The following is a 26,905-nucleotide window of genomic DNA, read 5'->3' as shown; positions in this document are numbered from 1 at the left end:
GAAGACCGTCAGATGTGGCTACAGCGACAAGGCATTGCCTTTAGTAAGTGACGATCATGTGATGTGGTATCACCTAGTTACTAGAAATGATATGTTTATAGTACCAGATTTGGGATGTATTTAGTTTTAATACCTTTGACGTTATATGTTATGCTACTGACCTCATGACAGCATTTCTTAAAACAGCGACTTTATCATGTTAAGGATCTTTGGATCTCATGTGTCTTTCGCAAGGTCGTGAGATGAGGTTATATGATAATTTCACCATCGTAGTATGTATTTTCTCCTTTGTAAGAATTAGACCGATTTTACCATTTGTGCCATCTTAACAGAAGACTGAGTCCAGGAACGTGAGGGAGTGGACAGACTCTGAGAGACAGTGGAGCAATAAGCGAGCTCAACTGAAAGTGACGAAACCTACTTGTCACTTCTTCGCGCGTTCGTTGCTCGGTTACGTGCCAGATGCGACCGTGCCGGATGCGACCCGGCCATTATCGTGCCAATAGCGACCGAGCGGATAAGCACCGTCTCGCATGCGACCCATCAATCACTTACACTTGATCTGCATTAAGGGCTGTGACCAAGCGGCAGATTGCTCATAAGTAGCTAACTTGGTCTTTTCTAAAATAAAGGTCTGACACCGTTGTTAGCAGGTTCGAGTGCCATTGGTCGAAAGAAAAATATAATAATGTTGCTGGCTTTACGTCCCCGTAACTACTTTTATGGTTTAAGAAGACGCCGAGGTGCCGGAATTTAGTCCCGCAGGACTTATTTTACGTGCCAGTAAATCCACCGACACAAAGCTGACGTATTTGAGCATGTTCAAATACCACCGGACTGAGCCAGGATCGAACCTGGCAAGTTGGAGTCGGAAGACCAGCATCTCTACCGTCTGAGCCGTCTGAGCCACTTAGCATGGATGAAAAAAAAATCACCATCAGAATGTTGGCCGGCAGGGTGGGAAAGTTGGTGGTAGACAGTTTCTAATCACTAGATTGCATGCCAAAAGCCGGGATTCAAATCCAAACCTTTTGTCAGTGTTCAAATTGTGTGAGGGGATATGATGCTGTTGATGGTGATTCGGCCGTCGGATGACGACGTAAAGCATTGAGTAGACCCCTTGGTATTATTCGAGAGGAGTAGGCTACGTACCGAAACCGGGTTTCATCTCTCCCTACTTCATTACCATAATCCCACATCCAGACGCGCAGGCCGCCCAAGGGTGTCAGGTAGAAAGACCTGCACAAGGCAAGCCGAACACGTCCTCGGACACTCCTGGTATTAATAGGACACGATAAATAAGTATGCCTAAGTCGTAAATAATTTCAGAGAATTAGGATCTTTTTTATTGCTAGTGGCATTACGTCACACCGACACAGACAGGTCTCAATGCGACGATGGGAGAGGAAAGGGCTAGGAATGGGAAGGAAGCGGCCCTGATCTTAATTAAAGTACATCCCCAGCATTTGCCTGGTGTGAAAATGGGAAACCACGGAAAACCATCTTAAGGGCTGCCGACAGTGGGATTCGAACCCACTATCTCCCGGATGCAAGCTCAGGGCCGCGCGCCTCTAACCGCATGGCCAACTCGCCCGGTAAAGACGTAAACGCATCACCATGGTTCGTATTGTAAAACAAGTTTCCCCCAGAAGTGTTATGTAAAGTAGGGGCAGTAGCTGCTTATAGGACTTTTCTGAAATGGCATTGCACTTCGTTTAGCTTACCTTATCTTGGATGATGACACAACTTATCAAATGACAATTTGCTTGTCAACGCCGGTCGCATCCGGCACGGTTACAGATTATGCGGTCGCTAGTGGCACGGGTCGCATGCGGCACGGTCGCATCTGGCACGCCACCCGTTGCTCGTTGTCTTTCTCCGACGGGTAATCTCCATCAACATAGCCTCACTCCATATAAACACTGAGAAGAGGTTTAGAATTGAATCCAAGCGTTTGGCAAGCAGTCTAGTGGTTAAACATAGTATACCAAGACCCTGCCGGCGAATATCCTGATGGTGAACAATTCTTGCATCAACAAGACTTGAAGCGGCTAACCACAGTTCAGACCACGTTGTTCCACGTTCCATTTTTCTTATTTTACAGTAGAAGCAATTTCATTTTAGGGCAGTCAATTTTTTACCTTCTCACTTTTTGAGTTTCCTATGTAATTATAAGGTGTATTAAAGAACAAACCATTCCAAGCATCGGAAATTAATAGGCCACAGGGAGATGATAGTGATGGACACAGAAGAAAATGGCTTACAGAAATAGATTTCTTTCAGAGATAAAGGACAAAGGACATTCATATTAGTTACAGCAGAACAACGATACCTCGAACCTCCAATACTCGAATTTTCAGTATCTCGAAGTAACTTAAATTTCCCTGTGGTTTGTCCTATTCTTCACGTGTGTTTATTTCTCTATTACCAGAAATTCGTTTGCACGAATTTATCGACTTATCGCAACAAACATTTCCTCCCTTGAAGCAAAAATACTCTGTAACTGGAATTTTGTGTAACATTAACTGTGCAACACGGCATTTGTGATTTGTGAAGAAGAGTTCACAAGTCAAGGAAGGGTTACAGTGATGCTGGGAGCTAATATGACGGGAACTGAAAAACTAAACTTAAAATATCGGGAAATCGGTAATGAAATGTCGTATGGCTTTTAGTGCCGGGATATCCCACAACGGGTTCGGCTCGTCAGGTGCAGGTCTTTCTATTTGACTCGTGTAGGCGACCTACGCGCCGTGATGAGGATGAAATGATGATGAAGACAACACATACAACCAGCCCCCCGTGCCATTGGAATTAACCAATTAAGGTTAAAATCCCCGACCCGGCCGGGAATCAAACCCGGGAGCCTCTGAACCGAAGGCCAGTACGCTGACCGTTCATCCAACGAGTCGGGCGGGAAATCGGTGAAACCTCGCTGTTTCTCGGGTGTGAATTAATTACCGGTCACATACGAAAGCAACCGCCGCAGTCGCGGATTACAAGCTCCATTTACGAATGTCGGCTGAGTGGTATTGACGAGAAGTTTCAACGTGAGGGAGGAAAGGTTAACACTAACAAACAGAAAAGTCTAACGTTTGTTTTTCGAAAGATGTTAACGGAGATATGTTTCCTGTTTCACTCCTGCATGTACTGTATCCAGTATTCTAAAAATTACTATAATAAGGGTTATAAGTAAAGTGATGCCGTAAAGTAGAATTTATTGTATACTTTGAAGTACGTTTAAAAATAATGTTTACAGTATAGGTCCGTAGATACATATGATTTAAGTATGTGCTATACATGCCCAATAACGGCATTCTCTGTATCTCGAAATACGATAACTCGAAATAAAATTTAGCTCCCGAGGTGATTCAAGATATCAAGGTTCCACTGTATACTCATTTTGACGAATAATTGTAATACACTATTATTCTCATTTTCTGTCCGGCTCCATGGCTAAATGGTTAGCGTGCTGGCCTTTGGTCACAGGTGTACCACGTTCCATTCCCGGCAGGGTCGGGAATTTTAACCATCAATGGTTAATTTCGCTGGCACGGGGACTGAGTGTATGTATCATCTTCATCATCATTTCATCCTCATCACTACGCGGAGGTCAAATAAAAAGACCTGCACCTGGCGAGCCGAACATGTCTTCGGACACTCCCGCCACTGAAAGCCATACGCCCTTTCATTTCATATCTCATTTTCTGACATCATTGATACAACTTTCCCTTCAGGAAACACTTCCATGCCTCTTTGTCCTCTAATGAGAAATACTTGTAAAGTGACTTAATGTCCTTTAATTTTTCAACAATTTACTAATTACGTTTGGTTGTGGTAAACGTACTGTAGAATCAGACCTCGTCTTAGTGTGCACTAATATGTTAACTTCCTTAAAGTCACAATGTGAAAATGAGCATTTGTATTTCACTGAAGTACAACCTTGTCATATTGTATGTGTTTTAACCTCCCCTGCGAGCCATGTGACTTTGCCGTGGTGGGGAGGCTTGCGTGTACCAGTGAAGCAGATAGCCGAGCCGCAAGTGAAACCATATCGATGGGTATCGGTCGCGAGACCAGACTAATTAATGGTTCATCGAAAGGCGGGTAGCTACCTTTCGGAAGATGCAAGGGTGGCAGTCTAGATGATTGACTGATATGGCCTTGTAATAATACTCAGTATGGCTTAGCTGTGCTGATCTGCTACACGGCTGAAAGCAACGGAAAACTACAACAGTAACTAACTCCCGAGGACATGCAGCTCTCCCTGTACGAATGATGTACTGATGATGGTTTCCTCCCGGGTAAAATATTCCGGAGGTATAACAATCCTCCATTCGGATCTCCGAGTGGCGACTACACGAGAGGGGGCGATCATCACCGCGAGTTGGAGCGTGGAATGTTAGAAGTTTGAATCGTTGTGGTATGTTAGAGAATCTGGAAAGGGAGATGGATAGACTAAATTTAGATGTAGTTCGTATAGTGAAGTATGTTGCCAGGATAAGCAGGATTTTTGGTGAGGTGACTACAGAATTATTAACACGAAATCACACAGAGGAGATGCAGGAGTTAGTTTAATAATGAATAGAAAATAGGCCAGGAGGAAAGCTACTATGGCCAGCATAGTGAAAGTATTGTTGTCAAGATTGACGCCGAACCAACGTCCACCATAACTTGCTGGTCATGAAATGCAATCTAAAGTTGAATAAATTGAAGAAAGGAAGGAATGCAAGGATATGCTGGTCAATATGCCTACTAGTTGAGCAGGTGATGAATAAATCGAAATAATACATGAAGAGATAGAAGATTTAATACAATATGTAAAAGGTGACGAGAATCTAATTGTGATGGGAGAAAAGAATGCATTGGTAGTCCAAGGAAGAGAAGGTAATACAGTAGGAGTATCCGGATTGCGACAAAGGAATGAAAGAGGAAGTCGGGTGGTTGAATTCTGCACTGATCATCATTTAGTCCTTGATAATACTGGGATTCAAATACCACAAACGACGGCTGTATACATGGACGAGACCTGCAGATACTGGAAGGTATCAAATAGACTTCATTATGATTAGGCAGAGATTCAGAAACAATGTGTTGAATTCGAAAACTTTCTCAGGAGCAGACGTGGACTCTGACCACAACTTACTGGTCATGAAATGCAATCTGAAGTTGAAGAAATCGAAGAAAGGAAGGAATGCAAGGCGATGGGATTTAGACAACTTGAAGGAAAAGAGTGTGAGGGACTGCTTCAAGAAAAATGTTACAGGGAAACTAAATGAAAAGGCAGAAGGAAACGCAATAGGGGAAGAATGGACAGTCGTGAAGAATGAGGTCTGTAGGGCTGCTGAAGAAATGGGAAGAATGGAAAGATCAACTAAGAAGCAATGGATAACTCACGAGATACTAGACCTGATTGATGAACGGCGGAAGTACAAGAATGCAAGAAATAAAGAGGGCACAAAGGAATAAAGGATGAAAGCATGAAGTGGATAGGAAGTGCAGGACAGCTGTGGAAGAATGGCTGAAGGAGAAGTGCAAGGCTGTTGGAGGTTGTTTGGTCCTAGGAAAGGTAGATGCTGCACACAGGAAAATCAAGGAAACCTTTGGAGAAATTAAAACAAGCTGCACGAATATTAAGAGCTCAGACTGAAAACCACTTCTAGAGAAAGGATACAAGGTAGAAACATGGCAGGAACATATCCAATAGTTGTATCAAGGTGAAGACGTAGATGATACGGTTCTGGAACAGGAAGAGGCTGCTGATCCTAATGAAATCGGAGACCCAAATTTGAGGTCAGAATTCAACGGAGCTTTGAGAGACCCAAATAGAAAGAAGGCACCTGGAATTGATGACATTACCTGGGAATTACTGACTGTCTTAGGAGAAACCAGCGTGGCGAGGTTATTCCAATTAGTGTGTAAGATATATGAGACAGGAGAAGTGCCATCCATTTTTCGGCAGAATGTTGTTAATACCTATTCCCAAGAAAGTCGGTACTCACAAATGTGAAAGGTACCATTAGTTTAGTACCTCACCCTCGCAAAATTTTAACACGTATTATTTACAGAAGAATGGAAAACCAAGTTGAAACTGAGTTTGGAGATAAATTTGGCTTGCGAAAAAATATAGGACCACATGAAGCAACCCTGACTTTACGTCTGATCTTAGAGGATTGAATTAAGAAGGACAAGCCCACGTACATGGCGTTCGTAGATCTTCAAAGGTATTTGAAAATGTTGACTGGACCAAGCTATTTAAGATTCTGAAGGTGATTGCGATCAGGTACTGAGAACGAAGAATTATCTACAATTTGTATAAAAGTCAGTCTGCAGTGATAAGAATCGAGGGCTTTGAAAAAGAAGCAGCAATCGCGAAAGGAGTGAGGCAAGGTTGCAGTTTTCCCCTCGTTTTTAATATGTATATAGAACAGGCAGTAAATGAAATCAGAGAATTTGGGAAGGGAATCATAATCCAAGGAGATGAAATCAAAATCCTGAGATTTTCTGATGATATTGTTATTTTATCTAAGATTGCAGAAGATATGCAAAAACTGCTGAAAGGAATGGACAGAGTCTTGGGTAAGGAGTACAAGATGAAAATAAATAAGTCCAAAACAAAAGTAATGGAGTGCAGCCTAACTAAGTCAGGTGAGGCAGGAAATATTAGATTGGGAAATAAAGTCTTAAAGGAAGTAGACGAATATTGTTACTTGGGTAGTAAAATAACTAACGATGGCAGAAGTAAGGAGGACATAAAATGCAGACTAGCACAAGCAGAGAAGGCCTTTCTTAAGAAAAGAAATTTGCTCACTTTCAACATTGATATAGGAATTAGAACGATGTTTTTGAAGACTTTCGTCTGGAGAGTGGCATTGTATGGAAGTGAAACATGGACGATAACTAGCTCTGAAAGAATGAGTAGAGAGGCTTATGAAGTGTGCTGTTACAGAAGAATGCTGAAAGTGAGATGGATAGGTCGAAACACTAATGAAGAGATACTAAATCGAATTGGTGAGAGGAGATCTATTTGGCTAAATTTGACGAGAAGAAGACATAGAATGATAGGACACATCTTAAGACACCCAGGACCTGTGCGGTTGGTTTTTGAGGGAACGGTAATAACACTAGAGTTAGACCAAGGTATGAATATGATAAGCAGAATAGAGGAGATGTAGGATGCAGCAGTTATGTAGAAATGAAAAGGTTAGCACAGGATAGGGTGAGATGGAGGACTGCTTCGAACCAGTATATGGACTGATGACTCAAACAAAGAAATATAGTTTAATTTTGATGATGATGATGATTATGCTGTTGTTTAAAGGGGCCTAGCATCTAGGTCATCGGCCCGTATTTAATTTTGAGTATGACAGATTTCATTCAACTTAAGAGCCCCTGATTTAAAATCAAAATCGAAAGCATATTTTGGCTAATATGAATGTCATATTTTATCGACAGATCAGAATAACCCTGAACACAGACAACGGAACATGGAGATCCATATTTCTACTATAACTGCATGCAGTGAAACACCAGCGAGGCATGCCACCTGTACAGCCTCAAGGGCAGTGTCCTGGAGCGTGACGCTTTGGGTCGGGGATAAAACTAGATAGGAGGACAAGTACTTCTCTCGGGCCGCCTCATATGCTGTGCTGAACAGGGGCCTTGTGGCGGGATGCGAAGATTGGAAGGGATAGAAAAGGAAGAGGAAAGGAAGCGGCCGTGGCCTTAAGTTACGTACCATCCCGGCATTTGCCTAGAGGAGAAGTGCAAAACCACGGAAAACCACTTGGAGGATGGCTAAAGTTGAAATCGAACGCCCCTGTACTCAGTTGACCTCCCGAGGCTGAGTGGACTCCGATCCAGCCCACGTACCGCTTTTCGAATTTCGCGGCAGAGCCGGGAATCACACTCGGGCCTCCTAACCACTAACCATTACAGCACAGAGTTTCCTTATTTTGCGCACCATATTCCTACCGATGTTGCTAATAGCTGTCACTCACTTCGTAGCTTGTCCATGTCACATGTGATGACACTGTAAGCTTTCCGCGTCGCTTGACTACCTATCAGCATACAGAGCAGTGTTATACTAGCACTCAGCAGTACAAGCGCAGCCCGTACCAGCTTGTACGGCGTAACTCAATGTTGTTCCGCCGTACGCTGACGTGCATCTTGGCCGTGTGGAGCTCTTGTTGCCATGACTGTTTACAAATAATACAGAAATATCAATCATCTCTTCTTTGATATGAAGTAACTTCAACAGGGAGCCTCCCTGGCTCATGCGACAGAGCGCCGGCCTCTCACCGCTGGGTCCCGCTCACTCATTGTGAGATTTGTGCTGGACAAAACGGAGACGAGGCAGGTTTTTCTCCTGGTACTTTGGTTTTCCCTCTTATCTCTCATTCCGGCAACACTCTCCAATATAATTGTATTTCATCTGTTTGTCATTAATCATTGCCCCAGAAGAGTGCGACAGGCTTCGGCAGCCGGCACAATTCCTATCCTCGCCGATAGATCGCCTCTTAATTCATCCCATTCCCCACCTGGCTGATTGACGGGAAACAAGCTGTGGATTTCCACTTTCATAGCGGTCCGGCTCCATGGCTGAATGGTTAGCGTGCTGGCTTTTGATCCCGGCTTCGATTGCCGGCTGGGTCGGGGATTTTAACCTTTATTGGGTGTTTGTGCTGTCCCCGACATCCCTTCAACTCACACACCACACATAGCACTATCCTCCACCACAATAACACGCTCTTACCTACACATGGCAGATGCCGCCCACCCTCATCGGAGGGTCAGCCTTACAAGGGCCGCACTCGGCTAGAAATTGCAACACAAAATTACAATTATTATTATTATTTTCACAGCTTCCATTAAACTTAAAAGAAAAATCGTTCTATTTTCTTGGAACTCCTTCAAAGCATTGAAGTAGACTGGGGTGTTACGAGCTGTCAGTGGTGTGGAGTTTTCTTAGTAGACGAATAAGCTTGAGTCGAGCTTTTACAGAGCGAGTTAGCCCTGCGGTTAGGGTCGCGTAGCTGTGAGCTTGCATTCATGAGATAGTGGGTTTGAATCCCACCGTCGGTAGCGCTGAAGATGGCTTTCCGTGGTTCCCATATTTCACACACGGCAAATACTGGGGCTGTACCTTAATTAAGGCCACGGTCGCTTCCTTCCCCTCATTAAGTCGCGGAAAACCTTCGATGTGCTAGTGCGATGTTAATCCACTAGGAAAAGACCATCTCTGTGGCGCAGTGGTTAGTGTGATTAGCTGCAACTTCGGGAGGCCCGGATTCGACTCCCGCCTCTGCCACGAAATGAAAAATTCGTGCGAGAGCTGGAACGGGATCCACTCAGCCTCAGGAGGTAAACTGAGTACAGGATATTCGTTTCTCACCTCAGCCATCGTCGAAATGGTTTTCCGTGATTTCCCACTTCTCCTCTAGGCAAATGCCGGGATGGTACCTAACTTAAGGCCTGGGCCGCATTCTTTCCTCTTCCCTGTCAATTCCTTTCGATCTTCCCATCCCCTGACAAGACCCCTGTTCACCGTAGTAGGTAAGGACGCCCGCGCGTGGTACTGGTCCTCCTTCTCAGTTGTATCTCCGATAAAATGTCTCACGTTCCAGGACACTGACCTTGAGGCGGTAGAGGTAGGATCCCTCACTGAGTCCGAGGGAAAAACCAACCCTGGACAGTAAACTGATTAAATAACAATAACAAATACATTATTCCAGGCTTTCTGCACAATATTATAATCGTTCAATTGCAGTTTTTCGCTGAAATCCGCATCACTCACTCACTCACTCACTCACTCACTCAAACAATCAATCAATCATTCATTCAATAAATCAATCAATCATTCAATCAATGATGTCATTTAGGGCGGTTGTCCAGATTGCAGATTCCCTATTAATTTTCACCTCATATTTGCATTTATTTATAATTGTTTATCTAGCTTTTTCTTAAATATTTCCAACGAACTTAGACTGAAATGAACTGGATGGGGAATTAGTACACAAATTATTAACCGATGATGATGGTCCAAGGAGATGGCAAGAAATTAAGCTTCAATAACTCTACATTCCTCCGCGTGATGTGACAGGACTCTTTTCTTTATCCCTTAACGCTTAAGTTAATTTATGTTTAGTTTGCGTACATGAACAGTGCCTGAATACGTGGACACTTCAATAGAGCTGAAACCATTGATGTACTACATATATGTTCAGTCCTCATCCCGAAGGCTGGTTGGATCCTCAACATCTCCGCCATCAGCTGTCATAGATGGGCTAGGTATCACTGAAGAGGCATACTAGGAAAGTGAGGAGTGAGGTAGTTTCCCGTTGCTTTCCTCACCGAGCCAGAAGTTGCTATTACATATCAGTCTGCCAAGCCCGCTGGAATGCATGCAACAACTGACCCTACGAGCGACATTTTCACACCATTCGTAACTGGGACTGGCTGCATAAGGAATGGCATTACTAGCATCACTCATACCTCAGTCACTTTCATATTGTCAAAGCCAAGGATAAGACAGAGACAGATCAATGAAAGTAACAAAAGACCAGAAGACATTGTGCACTGTAAACACTAGGTGTCGCCAGCAAATGCCAAAACCATTGATATTGAGGCTTATTGAATGTGGTGGTGCCTGCAGATGTTCAGTGCCTTAATATTTGGCCACTTTCTGTTCTGCGTGTCATTTTCTCCAGTGTGCTGCCATCTGGGATGAAAGTGGCTAATATTTAGACACCGAGTTCTTGTGTACCTAGCAGTAGTATCACGTGCTGTGTACATTCTGAGTTTGTTCCAATTTATCGAGTGTTTCTGAAGTGATTGCCTTATCATATCGCGATATTCATATAAGTATAATAATGTTTAACCATTGTTAATAATCCATGTGGAGCTAATTCCTAATTGTGCACGTATTTAGCCCACCAGCCTATTGTCAGTACAAATGAACAGTGGCGAAATTTCGTTTGAAAGAGTGTTATGAAATAAGAATATCAAATCAAGTGACATCCAACAGTTACCTCTGCTACAAATACTGTTCTTCCGATAGAAAATACAATTTGATCCTTCAGAGAAAATTCGGGTGGCTAAATATTCAGCCACTGAGCTATAGAGTTAACAGAGTTAATACATTCAGTACAGTTGGTAAGACAGCAGAGATGTGTATAATCGTCAACTGTTAATTCCATTAATGATTGTTTCTGGAGTTCTTTCTCATCGTTGCAGCCGCAGGCCCCGATTTCAAGTAGTTAGCGCCCTGGGCAAATAATATTTAGCCCCCCTCCTCCCCACCCAAACGCTCGTTTTCCTGTTCCTCAAAAAAAATTGTTTACAAATTAAAGGTTACAGTTTTCGAGATTATGAGTTTTACAACAGCACATTACGCAAATAAAGTTAATTCTCATAATTAAATTTATCAAGCCAAACAAAGGTAACAGCCAAATAAGAATCAGGCTGTTTTTATTTTTATTTAAAACGACATTGGTTCAGTTTGATACTTTGTGTGTAAATAATTTTAGAAGTAAGGCACATATAAATTATCATTTAATTGTAACTAACTTATTTCGATCACATTCAAAAATACAAGTTTTCTATAGGCTACTTGTAATAATACTACTTTGCATAAGAGATTTCTTCCTAGAAATTTTCCTAGCGAACTCTTGAACAATTTCATCAAAGTTGATTTACAAAGTTAAATCTTTTTCAGTGCACATAAGGACTAATGAGCTTAACTTTTCATTAAGAAGAGTTGTCCTCTTTTACTCTGAATAAAACTGAAAAATCTCTTTCTGCACTACAGTTGGTTATTGGTAAGGTCAAAACATCCTAATTGCAATTTCAATGTTGGGAAAAGTACTCAACAAATTGTTTTGTTTAATGTAAGAATACACTTTAGGCAAGTTTTGGAATCTCTCGAACTCAACATACATTTGAAAGTGTACATACTCATTTACAAAATCTTGACTGATATCTTCAGGGTAGAGATAACTTTCAAAGCAGCGTTCTTCACTTCTGATGATTCGGATGAGCAAGTCAGTAGTAGAGGGAACACTTGAAATCGGGAAGCTACGGCTTCGTGTACTTGTCCTTCTTGCTAAGTTTCATATAAGTGTGTCCGTTATTTTAAGGAACACATCATTTTTTAAATTTGTCCTTGCATCTAGGTCTCCTTCAATCCCACGTGTTTTATCTGCAAATGTTTTTCGTTTTCTTACTCTTGAGTAGTTTGGAACATCACATCCACCTATTTTCAAAGCAGGTTGCTCATATATGTCAAACTCATCCCTTTTCGCTTTGATGAATCCTTCCAGGGTTTTCAATTATTTTACTCCTCCCTCAAGATTAAGATTTTCATACTGCAGGTTTTTAGAACACTTGTCAACTCTTTCCAAAATGTCATTCCACAAAACTAACAGAAGAATAGTCTCGATATTCTGAAATTTATTTTCAAGGTTTTGTGCCTCAAGTCTACAAGCTGGTTTTACAATGGAGTCTTCAGATAGCTGCCTCAACGATTGTCGTACTTCTTCATAACCTTTTACCAAAGCTCTGACAGCGTCTGTTCTTGCAGACCATCTGGTTTCTGATAAAGATTTTGCCACTGGCGTACCGTTCTTCCCAAGAATTGCTGCAAAATATTCCACCTGTACGTTGACACAGAAAAGTAATTATACAACTCCTAGACGAAGCCAATGAAAACTACTGTGGCAGTGCAGCATTCTGCGGCAGACGAATCAACAATGAATGTGCTGCACATAGTATACATTCAGCAAGGGGACTTTGCTGCTTAATTCGGGCCTGATGACTTGAGTAAGCTTCTGACATATTGGAAGCATGATCATAACTTTGGCCCCTACAGTTCTTGATGTTGATTTCGAAATTCTCAAGACATTCAGCTACAGCTTTCTCTAGTTCAGCAGATGTTTGTGATATTCCAAGCAGAAGCTTAATGAGTCGTTCTACAGGCTTTGGCTCTGTTTGATGTACATATCGTAAAACAATAGCCAACTGGTCAGTGTGAGAGCAATCAGGCGTCGAATCTACAATGAGAGTCGTATCTAGCTTCTTTTACTTCATCAACTACAGTTTTAAGCACACAATTCCCCATAACTTCAATAAATTCATTACATATTTGAGACGATAGGTATGAGGTGTTCCCTTGACCTTCATTACCATTTCTTCCAATGTGCTGGGCATGGAAAAAGCAATATTCACTGATTAACTCGAGGCATCAAAAATATAAACCATTTGAAGTTGATCCAAAATCCTCATTGTCTCCTTGGAAAGGTAAATCCCTAACTGCCAAAAATCGTACAACAGAAACTATTCTTGAGGTTATACTTCGCCAGTGGTTTACCTCTACATCACACTATGTAAACAGAATTGTATCAACATCATTAACTGTTTTTGTCTGGTGATGTACGTAAGAGCATTGCAACTGTGGTCATTATAATGTTCATGATGTTTCAGTAGTTCGCAGCTGTGCTTCCAGTCATTAAAACCGGTAGAAAACGTTGTTTTTGCATTGTCCGGTTGAAATAAGCAGCATTGAATACAGAATACTTTCCCAGTTGACTGTGAATACAACAATAAATTTCTTAAAACAACTTCTCTATTAAGAAGAGTACTCTTAAGCATGTTTTGAGACAATGTTCTTTTACCATCATTGTAACTTCGCAGAGATTTCAAAAAATTCACCATTACTTAATTTATTTTCCGGGTTGAACCGTGTTGTACTTGTACGCATATCACGTACAGTTTGCCGACGTTTCGAATACATTGCAGTATTCTTTGTCAAGGCGACTGAAATACCCCTACTCGATCCGAGGTAATCAGTCTCCCAGGCAGAAATTACACTACTAGAGTGGCCTTGATCTTGGCCTTTTATATCCTAGCCTATCTGGCTGACGTAAGCCCTGGCTGTCTCGCGAGGCTTCTGGAAAATTTTATGTCACAGCCAGGTAGTGGGGGCTTGCCCGCGCTGTTATGTAATGAGGTTGCGGCCCGTGTGTTTATGTTGTGGTCTGTATGTCTTAAACTATGAATGATGGGCATCCAAGAATTACTGATTTTGTATCCTTCTTCTAAATTTATGTTATTCGGATGTTTCTTGATTTCGACAGCCTCGCGGATTTTCCTTTCCAGGTTCCAAGGGATACCTGCTAGGATCTTGGTCTTGTCAAATGATATTCCGTGCCTAGTTTCGTAGGAATGCTTGGCTACCGCTGAAATATCAGTGTTTTGGTCATGTCACACCAAGAACCAAAACACTTATATTTCAGCAGTAGCCAAGCATTCCTGCGAAACTAGGCACGGAATATCATTTGACAAGACCAAGATCCTAGCAGGTATCCCTTGGAACCTGGAAAGGAAAATCCGCGAGGCTGTCGAAATCAAGAAACATCCGAATAACATAAATTTAGAAGAAGGATACAAAATCAGTAATTCTTGGATGCCCATCATTCATAGTTTAAGACATACAGACCACAACATAAACACACGGGCCGCAACCCCATTACATAACAGCGCGGGCAAGCCCCCACTACCTGGCTGTGACATAAACTTTCCAGAAGCCTCGCGAGACAGCCAGGGCTTACGTCAGCCAGATAGGTTAGGATATAAAAGGCCAAGATCAAGGCCACTCTAGTAGTGTAATTTCTGCCTGGGAGACTGATTACCTCGGATCGAGTAGGGGTATTTCAGTCGCCTTGACAAAGAATACTGCAATGTATTCGAAACGTCGGCAAACTGTACGTGATATGCGTACAAGTACAACACGGTTCAACCCGGAAAATAAATTAAATAATTCTTCACACCGTGGAAGCTTCACTTCTAAGATAATTCACCATTACGTTTTATTTTGGACAATGTTTAATAACATTCTCAACTACTGAATTTAACTTTACGTTCCAAGTAGCAAGATCATCTATGGAAAATGAATTAGGTAAGGTTACCTCAGATTGTGACTGTGAAATAGTTCCAAACGGCTTCTCGACAACTTCAGGCTCATCGTTCAATTTAATACTAATACATGGCTGATCAGTCTGTCTATATAGGTCTTGTACGTCCTCTTATGTAAAGTTAAATGGGACCGATGACGAAGTCGAATGTTTTGTTAAGTCACCTTGGCAGTTCGATTCCGAGGTTCTAGCTGAACGAGTCAATGTAAAGAACTTTCCCACTTTAGGCACTTTCTCAAGTAGTTCAAATTAGTCACTCTGCTTTTTAGCAGCGCGTATTTTGTATTCAGCACCACTTAAATACTGAAAAACTTGTAAGAATTACACGAGACAGTGAGTTGGCTAGGTGAGGTTATCAGGTAGATGGTGAGCGGATGTAAACAATACGCTCACGAACCGTCACGAGCCAATGACAGACAGGGCAGTGGCTGTCTAGACTAACAGGGTTGCCAAGCCACCAACTACAATTGCCCACCCCAGCACCCCCACGAGTCAAATAATACCTTTCTTATTGCTTTCAGTTATTTAATTTTCTTCATAAAATTTAAATATATAGATTAAATTCAGGTTTTAAAGATAGAATAGTTTAAATTGTTTTATACAGGCTAATAAAATAATTGGAATAATTTGTGGAAGTAATTTGAGTGTAATGAATTTAAGACGTAATTCACGCAGGCCATAATTACTCGATCCGCCGGCTGCCGCCCTTCAAAAACTGGCGCCCTGGGCAAATGCCCAGTCCGCCCATTTGTAAATCGGTGCCTGGTTGCAGGTCCGATTGTCATGCTATACGATGACACTCTGCGACGCCGTAGACAAGAATCGGGTTGCGTGGACGAATCGTATCCAAAAAATTCACTTTTGTGCCAAACGGAAGGTACTAATAGCTTTTACTCAAACAAAGTGTAAACTGTGCGGTAAATTGAGAAATACCGTCGTTACTAGAGAAAAATCTACACGTACCGACGGGCTGTAGACAGAACTCCTTTATTTGCATTCCGCTGCTCGTGCCGTTTTTGTTTATTTCTTGAGGTCCAGGGCTAGCACCAACGAATGTCTGTGAATTCTCATTATCTGTGTCCATGTGACTAGCGCGGACAATTCAAACAGCAATAGCATGATCCCTGGATCAATAAATTTATCACTTATTGAAGAGTTAGGGCACAAAACGAATGAGCAACATGAAGAAAACGACACGTAATTAATTCAAACTACTTCAGTGAGCAAAGACATCATACACGAAAGTGTTGGACAAACAAAACACTCACGGAAGCGCTGCGACGTAGCAGAAAAAAAATAGTTGTAAGGTAGTAAAGTATGTATCCATATTATTCTCTACAAGTAAAATATTTAGTACTATTTCTTAATTTACAGCAGATTTTACACTTTATTTGAATAAAAGCAATTATTATCCTCCATCACAAATAGGAAAAGTCCACTCAGTTTTAATTACTGCGTTGATGGGGTTAAAGTTCCTTTTGGAGAACATTGTACGTACCTAGGTGTTAATATGAGGAAAGACCTTCATTGGGGTAATCACATAAATTTATGATTGTAAATAAAGGATACGGATCTCTGCACATGGTTATGACTGTATTTAGGGATTGTAAAAAGGATGTAAAGGAGAGGATATATAAGTCTCTGGTAAGACGCCAACTAGAATATGGTTCCAGTGTATGAGACCCTCGCCTTGATTCAAGAACTGAAAAAATTCGAACGAAAAGCAGCTCGATTTGTTCTGGGTGATTTTCGACAAAACAGTATCGTTACAAAGTTTAGGCTGGGAAGACTTGGGATGTTCTGAGCTTTCAGTGGAGAGATGGCTTGGAATTACAATAGTAGACGAGTACATTTGATTCGTGTCTTTAAAAGTAGGAAAGATCACAATATGAAGATAAAGCTGGAATACAAGAGGACAAATTGGGGCAAATATTCGTTTATAGGAAGGGGAGTTGGGGATTGGAATAACTTACCAAGGGAGATGTTCAATAAATTTCTTTGAAATCATTTAAGGAAAGGCTAGGAAAACAACAGATAGGGAATCTGCCACCTGGGCGACTGCCCTCAGTACAGATCATTGGTGAGTGATTACAACGAGGGCACACCTCACGTGTACAATAGCTCAGTGAGTTGCAGCATTCTGACCTTGTATCGCCATGATTTAGTTGTCTTCTATGGCCTCGTGTTAACGTGCAGGCAATTACAACATTCTACATGACCTTCAAAAAATACCACGTGCTACATTAACACAGATACCTGAGAATGTTTCAAAAATTCTCTATGCTAGTCTAGTTTTATGTGCCTACAGATCTACAATGTATGATAAACCTTTCACTATCTCCACATGCCATTGGAAGAATCGATTTTCTAATAATATCATGCCTAAGAAAACAGAAGTGTATTTAAAGCAGTCCCGTGATAATTGTTGTGCGTCTAAATAACAGAGAACCTACAAGTTGTTGTTGAAACTTGTATAATTTTACTCATTAATTGACATTAAATTGACTCATACAAATTTTTACTGTATACAATTCTATTACGGAAGTCAATGTGTTATTGTATACATACATCTAAACGATTTCACTATAACTTCATTCACTTTGTTATTTTCTTAAGTATTCAAATGTAATTAGTTACAGTGTTAGGTCTATCGTTTGGATTATATTGCAGGTATACATTCAAATTATTGAGTATGTGCGGTAATTTGCATGAATTATTCTATATGTAGGTTTAATATTATTCATATAGCTACCACCTGAGTCATCATATACTTAATTAGGTATATAATAATAAGGCCAAAAGCTGGCATTATACCTGAGTAATGAAACCGAAAAGATTGTACGCTTGAGGGTGTCTTACTTCAAATGAAAAAGGGGAGCTGCAAGAACTCGAAAAGAAGGAAAGGAAAATACCGAAGAAAATTCTTGAACTTCAGAAGATTTCTAATGGGACTTGAAAGAAAGGGGGAAATGAGGAGGTCTACAAACATCACGGACACAATGCAGAAACGAAAGTTGAAATTCTACACACGCCTGGTGAGAATGGATGACAAACGACTGACCAAAAAGATCTTCAGATACATCCTGGTATTACAGGCCACCTCCACGTGAATAGAAGGGCCCAAAAGGGATATGGAATGAGTTGGAACTACATCACAGATTATCCACACTAGAAGAGAGTTCAGAAGAAAAGGAGACTCAAACAGATCACAGCTGAAGAGGAGAGAAATGAAATGGCGTGTGCCTTTCAGTGTTGGGGGTGTCCGGGGACATGTTCTGCTCGCAAGTCGCAGGTCTTTTTGATTTGAAACCCGTAGGCGACCGGCGCGTCGTGACGAAGATTAAATGATGATGAAGACGACACATACACCAAGCCCCCGTGCCAGCGGAATTAAACTAATGGTGGTGAAAATTCCCGATCCTACCGGGAATCGAACCCGGAGACCCTGTGACCGAAGGGCAGCACGCTAACCATTTAGTCATGGAGTCGGACAGAGGATAGAAAGATGAGAAGCGAAAGAATTAACAGCTTCTGGAAAGAAAAGAGAAGAGAAGAGAAGAGAAGAGAAGAGAAGAGAAGAGAAGAGAAGAGAAGAGAAGAGAAGAGGAGACCAAAAGTCTTATGTTCTATGCGGTCCACAGTTGGCCAAATTTTTGAAAAAGCACATTTTTATTAGTAGCAGTAGTATTTAACAGGGCTTATATTGACGAAAATAAGGGTCATTCTTTCTTACGGTGGTTGAGCGCGATGCCATTTGATAATTAAGTCATAGTCGAGACCGCTAATATTTCAGCCAGACCTCGCACACACGAATTACAAATAAACTGGAGAACTTGACCCTCAATGAGTTGACATTCACATTACGTCTGTTGCCTTGAAGGAAGGGTGTGGTTCCTCCCTTCGTTCCCCTCTCCCTTCATTGTCGAGTCAGTGGGACGTGTGGGCAGGCGGCGAAGCAAGTACGTTCCCCTCCGCGTGTGTTTCGTTCATGCTAGATATGCTCTACTTCAGTTTGCTCCACCTCCCCTCACTCTTCAGATTGTGCATGGGTTAACGTGTCGGATGAATGTGACCAATGAGAGAGTGTGTGTAAGCAGGTACTGCGTAGTACTCAGGGCTGTGCTGATTTCTTGCCTAAAATAAATATTTCTGGCCACGAGATAGTAAAGATTTCGAGTTTAACAGTTTTCAAATTTCGCGGCATAGCTGGGAATAGAACCCGGGCCTCCCGTATTATATGACAATTTACCTTTCCAAGACTAAATTGATGTCAGCAGGTAAGAAACCTAAGAGAATTGAATATCAAGTTAGGGATACAAAGCTGGAACAGGTAGACAATTCCAAGTATTTACGATGTGTGCTCTCCCAGGACGGTAGCATAGTAAGTGAGATTGAATCAAGGTGCAGTAAAGCTAATGCAGTGAGATCGCAGTTGCGATCAACAGTATTCATTAAGAAGGAAGTCATCTCCCGGACGAACTATCTTTACATCGGTCTGTTTTCAGACTAACTTTTCTTTACGGGAGTGAAAGCTGGGTGGATTCAGGGTATTTTTTTTGCTATGGGCTTTACGTCGCACCGACACAGATAGGTCTTATGGCGACGATGGGATAGGGAAGGCCTAGGAGTTGGAAGGAAGCGGCCGTGGCCTTAATTAAGGTACAGCCCCAGCATTTGCCTGGTGTGAAAATGGGAAACCACGGAAAACCATTTTCAGGGCTGCCGACAGGGGGATTCGAACCTACTATCTCCCGGATGCAAGCTCACAGCCGCGCGCCTCTACGCGCACGGCCAACTCGCCCGGTCAGGGTATTTTATTCATAAGTTAGAAGTAACAGACAGATGGGAACAATGACAGGAGGTACTCAGAATGAGGAGATAAAGGCTAATTTATCAATGAACTCAATATGTTAAGCTGTACATATAAACCGACTTCGGCGGTGGGGTCATGTGAGGCGAATGGAGCAGAATTGATTACCTAGGATAATAATTGAGTCAGTTATGGAGGGCAAGAAAAGTAAAGGGAGACAAATTCAACGACGGTTAGACTCATTTTTCTAACGATTTAAGGATAATAGGAGTAGAACCAAGGCAGCCACAGTAGATGATTGTGACAGCGTTTAATCAGTTCACAGAGGGTTGCAGACTAAACGCTGAAAGGCATAACAGTCTATAATGAAGATGCATGCCTATATTTATGTATTTGTGTATGCACCTGTACAATAAAACTGTCTGGAAAGACTGTCAACAGATCCTTCTTACCAGTCGCTAAATCTTTTATAGAGTCTATTTCTAAGGCGCGCATTCACCAACGCGAGTAAAAGCTCTTATCTTAGTTTAATGCTACGTAAACCGAGATAACAGTTAAGTTTGTATTCACCAGCAACATTATCTCAAACAACGGGTATTACCTCTGTTTAAAATATTACCGGAGATCAGTTGGCCGGTAAAATGAGAAATCTAAGATAATAGCCTTCCAAGATGGCTGCTCGTAGGCGGCTGAAATATCTAATTGCTACAGAAAATCACAGCGACGATTAACATGATCAAGATTATGCAATTAATAAACGTCCTCGGTGGATGAAAGTACATGTGGCATATTTGGAGGACTACGACGACCCTGACTTCCGATACATTTTATGTTTTCTAAAGCTTCGACATTGTCAACATTTTCCATGATCGAACATAACCAGTGTTGCCAACCCATAAATCTTTTCTCCGCTAAATTCCGCTAAATTTCGAACTGAAGCAAAATGGCGTATACCAGCTGTTTTAATAAAAGAGATTAAGTCAACACTCACCAGTTGCAGAACAGGAGTTCATCATCTCCGCGCATTATATGCTCTGAAGCAGATGTGCTGAGTTGAGGTCCTATGGCTTCATATGAAGCCACATGGTACTATTCTTTTTCAAAGAATATGCTGGAAGTTCACAGCAGCAAAGACCATACGGAAATTTAAAATCTATTTCGAAAGTTATTTTCACTTTCAATACTGTTCTCATTGTTTTTGATAAGTGCGGAAAGAATTAATGTCAAACAATTTCGCGTTTATATTGCACCGAGCTCGATAGCTGCAGTCGCTTAAGTCCAGTATTCGGGAGATAGTAGGTTCGAACCCCACTGTCGGCAGCTCTGAAAATGTTTTTCCGTGGTTTCCCATTTTCACACCAGGCAAATGCTGGGGTTGTACCTTAATTAAGGCCATGGCCGCTTCCTTCCTACTCCTAACCCTTCCCTGTCCCATCGTTGCCATAAGACCTATCTGTGTCGGTGCGACGTAAAGCAACTAGCATTTATATTGCACTGCCAATAGACGCACCGTCCGTGTTTGACATCACTGGGAAGCTCAACCAACTAGTCTTTTAAAGTTTAATTATTTAACTACTCTTTACGAAATATATCACTAGTTTTTAACCTCTTCTTTCGACGTACCAAAAAGAACCTGATGTCAAAAGAAACGTTATCAAAGACGACACTACCCGGCACATCAAGAGCACAGTAACGATTGTAACAAATAATGTACTGACTGAGGCTGTGGGCCAGAGCTGGTGCTAGTATGCAGCGTAAGTTCAATAAAACAGGAATAATTACACTATATGCCATACTAAGTTCTTTTTTTTTCTCCTGGTGATGAAGGTGAGATTGTTACCGCTGAAAATCGCTAAAAGAAGTTTGTAAATATCCGTCAAAAATCCGCTGAGTTGGCAACACTGAACATAACCTGGAATCCCCAACACATAGGTAGGCCTCTTGCACGGTACACAACTGGGGGACTTCCAAATGAAGAATTAAGGAATACCGCCTTATATTTTGAGTGAAATATACAAAGTGTAGGCTCTAATGTATGTTGGGTATTCAGCCCGAAGGCTGGTTTGATCCTCTGCAGCTCCGCCAACAGCTGTCATAAATAGCCTAGGCGTCACTGAAGAGGCGTACTAGGGAAATGAGGAGTGAGGTAGTTTCCCGTTGCTTTCCTCACCGAGCCAGCCGCTGCTATTACATGTCAGTCTGCCAAGCCCACTGAAATGCATGCACCAACCAACCCTATGAGCGATATCTTCACACCATTCATAACAGGGACTGGTTGTATAAGCAATGGTATTACTAGCATCACTCATACCTCAGTCACTTTCATATTGTCAAAACCAAGGGTGAGACTGAGACAGGTCAATGAAAGTAACAAATTTGATATAGCCCATACCAGAAGACATAGTGCACTGTAAACACTACATCTCGCCAGCAAAGGCATTAGGCTCTAATATGTTTTCTTATTCTCTATGTTGTTCATGCTTTCTGTCACCAAATTAAGTAACAATTCACTCATATCAGGCTTCTTTCTTCGTTCCTGCTCAATAGCGGGCATAATTTATGACAAATTATTTGCAAACTGCGAATGGAATCAAAATCTTGTTTACATTTCGATAGTAATCGGGAGATAGTGGGTTCGAATCCCACTGTCAGCAGTCCTGAAAATGGTTTTCCGTGGTTTACCATTTTCACACCAGGCAAATGCGGGGGTTGTACCTTAATTAAGGCCACGGCCGCTTCCTTCCCACTCCTAGGCCTTTCCTATCCCATCGTCGCCATAAGACTTGTTTGTGCCGGTGCGACGTAAAACAAATAGCATACCATACATTTCAATAGTGGTGGCAGCATGTAGTCATTTGTTTTCTGCGTCAGTATCAACAATTTTCGGTCAAACTCAGATTAAAGCGAAAACTTAGTTTTGGTAAACCGTGATTATGAATCATGTGGTGAATACAGAAGTGAGCGTTAACCGAGATTTGGAAATCTAAGATAACAAAACTACTGTAGTCATCGCTGAGAAGTGGCTCAGCGTAGCCAGGCTGCCGGGCGACCTTGGCCGCCTTACGAGAGATGCGGGAGGGTTGGCCACCGTTGTCAGATCCTTGTGTCAATATCAGGGGCGTAACGTCAGGATCTGTGGGCCCGGGCTTTCCAGGGGCCACAGTCGGTTCTAGGACATTCCGTACCACTTGAAAGAGTGGGAAGTATTGCGAAGTTAAAATGATATCCTAATTAATGTATTCACTTGTGTGTTCATTGTCCAATAGTGGCGCAGAAGCCTCCACACGGTGTGACCTTGTTAGCCTTCCGGCGGGCGTAACTGATCTGATTGGCAAGCGTGTTAATTCTTATGTCGTATTCGTCATTTGCGGGGACCTAGCTACTTCCTCCTTTCAGTAGTTTTCTATTCCCATATCGGCCAGTTCATCAGAATATTTTATTTTACTTGATAATGAAATAATGCAGTAATTTATAAATATTTACAATAATACTACTATTATCCATCCTTATGCTCGCCAGGCAAATTGCTCCGAACACGATGTTTTATTTCAGCTCAAACCTTGCAACATTTTCGTAAAAGTAATTAATAAAGGTTACAGATCTGTTCACATGGTTGTGAGTGTATTTAGGGTTTGTAGTAAGGTCGTGAAGCAAAGGGCGTATAAATCTTTGGTAAGACCGCAGTTAGAGTATGTCTCCAGTCTATGAACCCTCACGAGGACTACTTGATACGAGATGTGGAAAAAAAATCAAAGGAAAGCAAGACTATTTGTTCTGGGTGATATCCGACAAACGAGTAGTGTTACTAAAATGTTGCAACCTTGGGTTGGGAAGACTTGGGAGTAAGGAGACGAGATACTCGACTACATGGTATGTTTCGAGCTGGCAATGGCGAGCTGGCGTGGAATGACGGTAATAGACATATGCTTGAGTGGGGATTTTATAAGTAGGAAAAAAAGATAAAGTTGGAATACAAGAGGACAGATTGCGGCAAATATTCATTTATAGCACGAGGAGGAAGGAACTGGAATAAATCCTGAAGGGAAATGTTCGATAAATTTCAGTGAACATATTTAATAAAAAGCTGGCTAAACAATTAATAGGGAATCTGCCACCTGGGTGACCGCTTAAATGCAGATCATTGATTGATTGAATTCCACATATCTTCAGGCCACAAGACTTCATTGTCATCTACGTATTTATTGTCCCTCTTTCAAGAAACCTGGGTGGTAGGAAGATTCGCACCCGTCCTACAACTGGCTCTGGACCTTCTCATGCCACGTATACCTCTCCCATTTTCTCACCTGTTTGCAAACTACCAACAATCAGTCTCACTACGCTGGACGGGGTAGAGGGTCGATCCTGGCTCAGTCCGGTGGTATTTGAAGGTACTCAAATACGTCAGCATCGTATCGGTAGATTTACTGGGACGTTAAAGAACTCCTGAGGGACTAAATTCTGTTACCTCGACGTCTCCGAAAACCTTAAAACCAATAACATAGTTCTCGCTACTTTTATATCTGTTACTTCCCACTTACATCCCAAACTCCCGAGGCCGAGAACATAACATTTCTCTTTTAGTCATAAAAGTGCGTATTTCTGTAATGGTGTCTTTGTGGGAGACAGTGAATTGAGACGTACAGTATACCACACCAAGGTAAATGCTTTTCCAAAAAATTGGAACGAAAATATGTGCTCAATTTTCGGTTATACTATTTTTTAAATATATTTCAGTCGCATATTAAATTTTTAAACAGTATCCTTTTAAACGGACACCAAGCCTCAGGAGGCTAAGTCCACGCAGCCCCTTTCAAGTGGGGGTCGTTGAATACGTACATCCACGGTACCCCCTGCCTGTCGAAAGAGGCAACTAAAAGGGGCTCCATTGGTTATTAATTATGGAAAATGTGTCGACGACCACGGGTTCTCAGCTGAATTCTGGCATTGCTTCCACTTTCTTGTGCCAGGTTTCTCACGTTCATCTATCCTATTCGACCTCCCTTGGTCAACAATTGTAATTTTCCTATCCCAGCGATATTAGAGCATGCGAGGCCTCGCGAATCTTACATTTTCACGCCCTAGCTGGCCCTTCTCTTTCTTTGGTCAATATTAATAACAGTAATTTAATTAATTTCGTGTAGATATTTCTAGCCGAGTGCAGCCCTTGCAAGGCAGACCCTCCGATGAGGGTGGGCGGCATCTGCCATGTGTAGGTAATTGAGTGCTATTGTGGTGAAGGATAGTGTTATATGTGGTGTGTAAGTTGCAGGGATGTTGGGGACAACACAAACACCAAGCCCCCGGCCCATTGGAAATAACCAAACAAGGTTAAAATCCCCGACCCTGCCGGGAATCGAACCCGGGACCATCTGAAACGAAGACCGTACGCTGACCATTCAGCCAACGAGTCGGACAATAACAGTAATAATGGTCCGCCTCTGTGGTGAAGTGGTTAGTGCGATTAGCTGCCATCCCCGGAGGCAGGGTTCGATTCCCGGCTCTGCCACGAAATACGAAAAGTGGAACGAGGACTGGAACTGGGTCCACGCAGCCTATGGAAGTCAACTGACTAGAAGGGGGATCGATTTCCGCCTCACCCATCCTCGAAGTGGATTTCCGTGGTTTTCCACTTCACCTCCAGCACCTAACTTAAGGGTGTGGCCGCTTCCTTCCCATTTCCTTGTCTATCCCTCCAAATGTTCCCATCCCCCAACATAACCTCTGTTCAGTATAGCAGGTTAGACAGCCTGGGCGAGGTAGTGGTCATCCTCCCCAGTTGTATCCCCAGCCCAAAGTCTCACGCTCCAGGACACTGCCCTTGAGGCGGTACAGGTGGGATCCCTCGTTGAGTTCGAGGAAAAAAACCAACCCTGGAGGGTAAGCGAAGTAATAAATAAATAAATAAATAAATAAATAAATAAATAAATAAATAAATAAATAAATTAGTGTAGCTATCTCTACCCAGGTACATTTCTTGTAAGGTTGATCCTCCGAAGAGGGTGGGTGGCATCGGCCGTGCACGAGAAACTGCGTGCTATTGTGTTGGAGAATAGCGTAATGTGTGGTGTGTGAGTTGCAGGAATGTTGGGGACAGTGCAAACACCCAATCCCTGAGGCAGGGTAATGAACCATTTTTAGATCTCTGACCCAACCGGGAGTCGAACCCTAAGTCCCCTGAACGGAAGGCGACAACGCTTACCATTCAGCCAGACATTTTTTGAAGTGTCAGATCCTCCAATTAGTGTTAGTAGACGATGGTTGCCCAGGTGTACAAGCACCTATCTCTCAAAACAAATCCTACCTGTGCTGGCTTGTCGCCGTGATGTCGGAGACACTTCAGCAGGTGTTGCCCCAGCGGAATGTCAGGCACTGGGTACACCTCTGTGGGCCCGTACAAGATGTTCTCTCCTTTCGCCATCTCGCTCTACTGCGCTGCCAGAGACCTTCAGACCACTGCACTGCCGTCAACTCAAGCAAGGAACCACTTTCTGTCTTTCTTCCGTGCGAGAATTCCGCTCAGTCATCTCCTTGATAACGAACAACCTCTGCTCCACAGTAATCAGTTGAATGCAAGACCACCGACAGATCAGTACACGTGGCTAGAAGATACGACGTCAACAAGTCTAATAGTCTAATATATATATGTCTGTACATTGCTCAGAACTTGAAAATAATGGTATTTCTCTATCAGTCATGTCCATAGTAACAAGAAAATGCACTTTTTACCTTTCCGTAATGTCTGTCTGTCTGTCTGTCTGTCTGTCTGTCTGTCTGTCTGTCTGTCTGTCTGTCTGTCTGTCTGTCTGTGCACGCATCACGAGAAAACGGTTGAAGAGAATTTAATGAAAATCGGTATGTGAAGTCAGGGGATGAGCCTCTACAATCTAGGCTATAAATCATTTTACTCACGCTGAGTGAAATGGTAGTTTAGGGGAAAGCCTAAAATTGAATTTTCAACTGTTTGTGTTATTAGTGGTCTAATGAAAATCGGTATGTGAAGTCGGGGGATGAGCTTCTACAATCTAGGCTATAAAACATTTTACTCACGCTGAGTGAAATGGTATTTTAGGGGAAGGCCTAAAATGGAATTCTCAACTATTTATGTTATTAGTGGTCGTATTTTAAAGAA

At 42.2% G+C, this 26,905-nt stretch overlaps 1 protein-coding gene across 3 annotated transcripts in view; it reads right to left on the bottom strand.

Moving 5' to 3' along the window:
* The window catches only part of LOC136865874 (luciferin 4-monooxygenase), a 137,611-nt gene extending 111,377 nt beyond the window's left edge, over window positions 1-26,234 (bottom strand). For all 3 annotated transcript variants that reach the window (XM_068226980.1, XM_068226981.1, XM_068226982.1), the window contains exon 1: window positions 26,078-26,234. In XM_068226980.1, coding sequence (XP_068083081.1) covers window positions 26,078-26,194 — 117 coding nt within the window. In that variant the 5' untranslated portion in view covers window positions 26,195-26,234. The remainder of the gene's footprint in view (window positions 1-26,077) is intronic.
* Between the last annotated feature and the right edge of the window lie 671 nt (window positions 26,235-26,905).

Source organism: Anabrus simplex, chromosome 3 (genome assembly GCF_040414725.1).
Source record: "Anabrus simplex isolate iqAnaSimp1 chromosome 3, ASM4041472v1, whole genome shotgun sequence".
In the NCBI taxonomy this organism is placed as follows: Eukaryota; Metazoa; Arthropoda; class Insecta; order Orthoptera; family Tettigoniidae; genus Anabrus; species Anabrus simplex.
The sequence above is the reverse complement of the archived record's forward strand: the minus strand, read 5'-3'. Positions and strand labels throughout refer to the sequence as shown.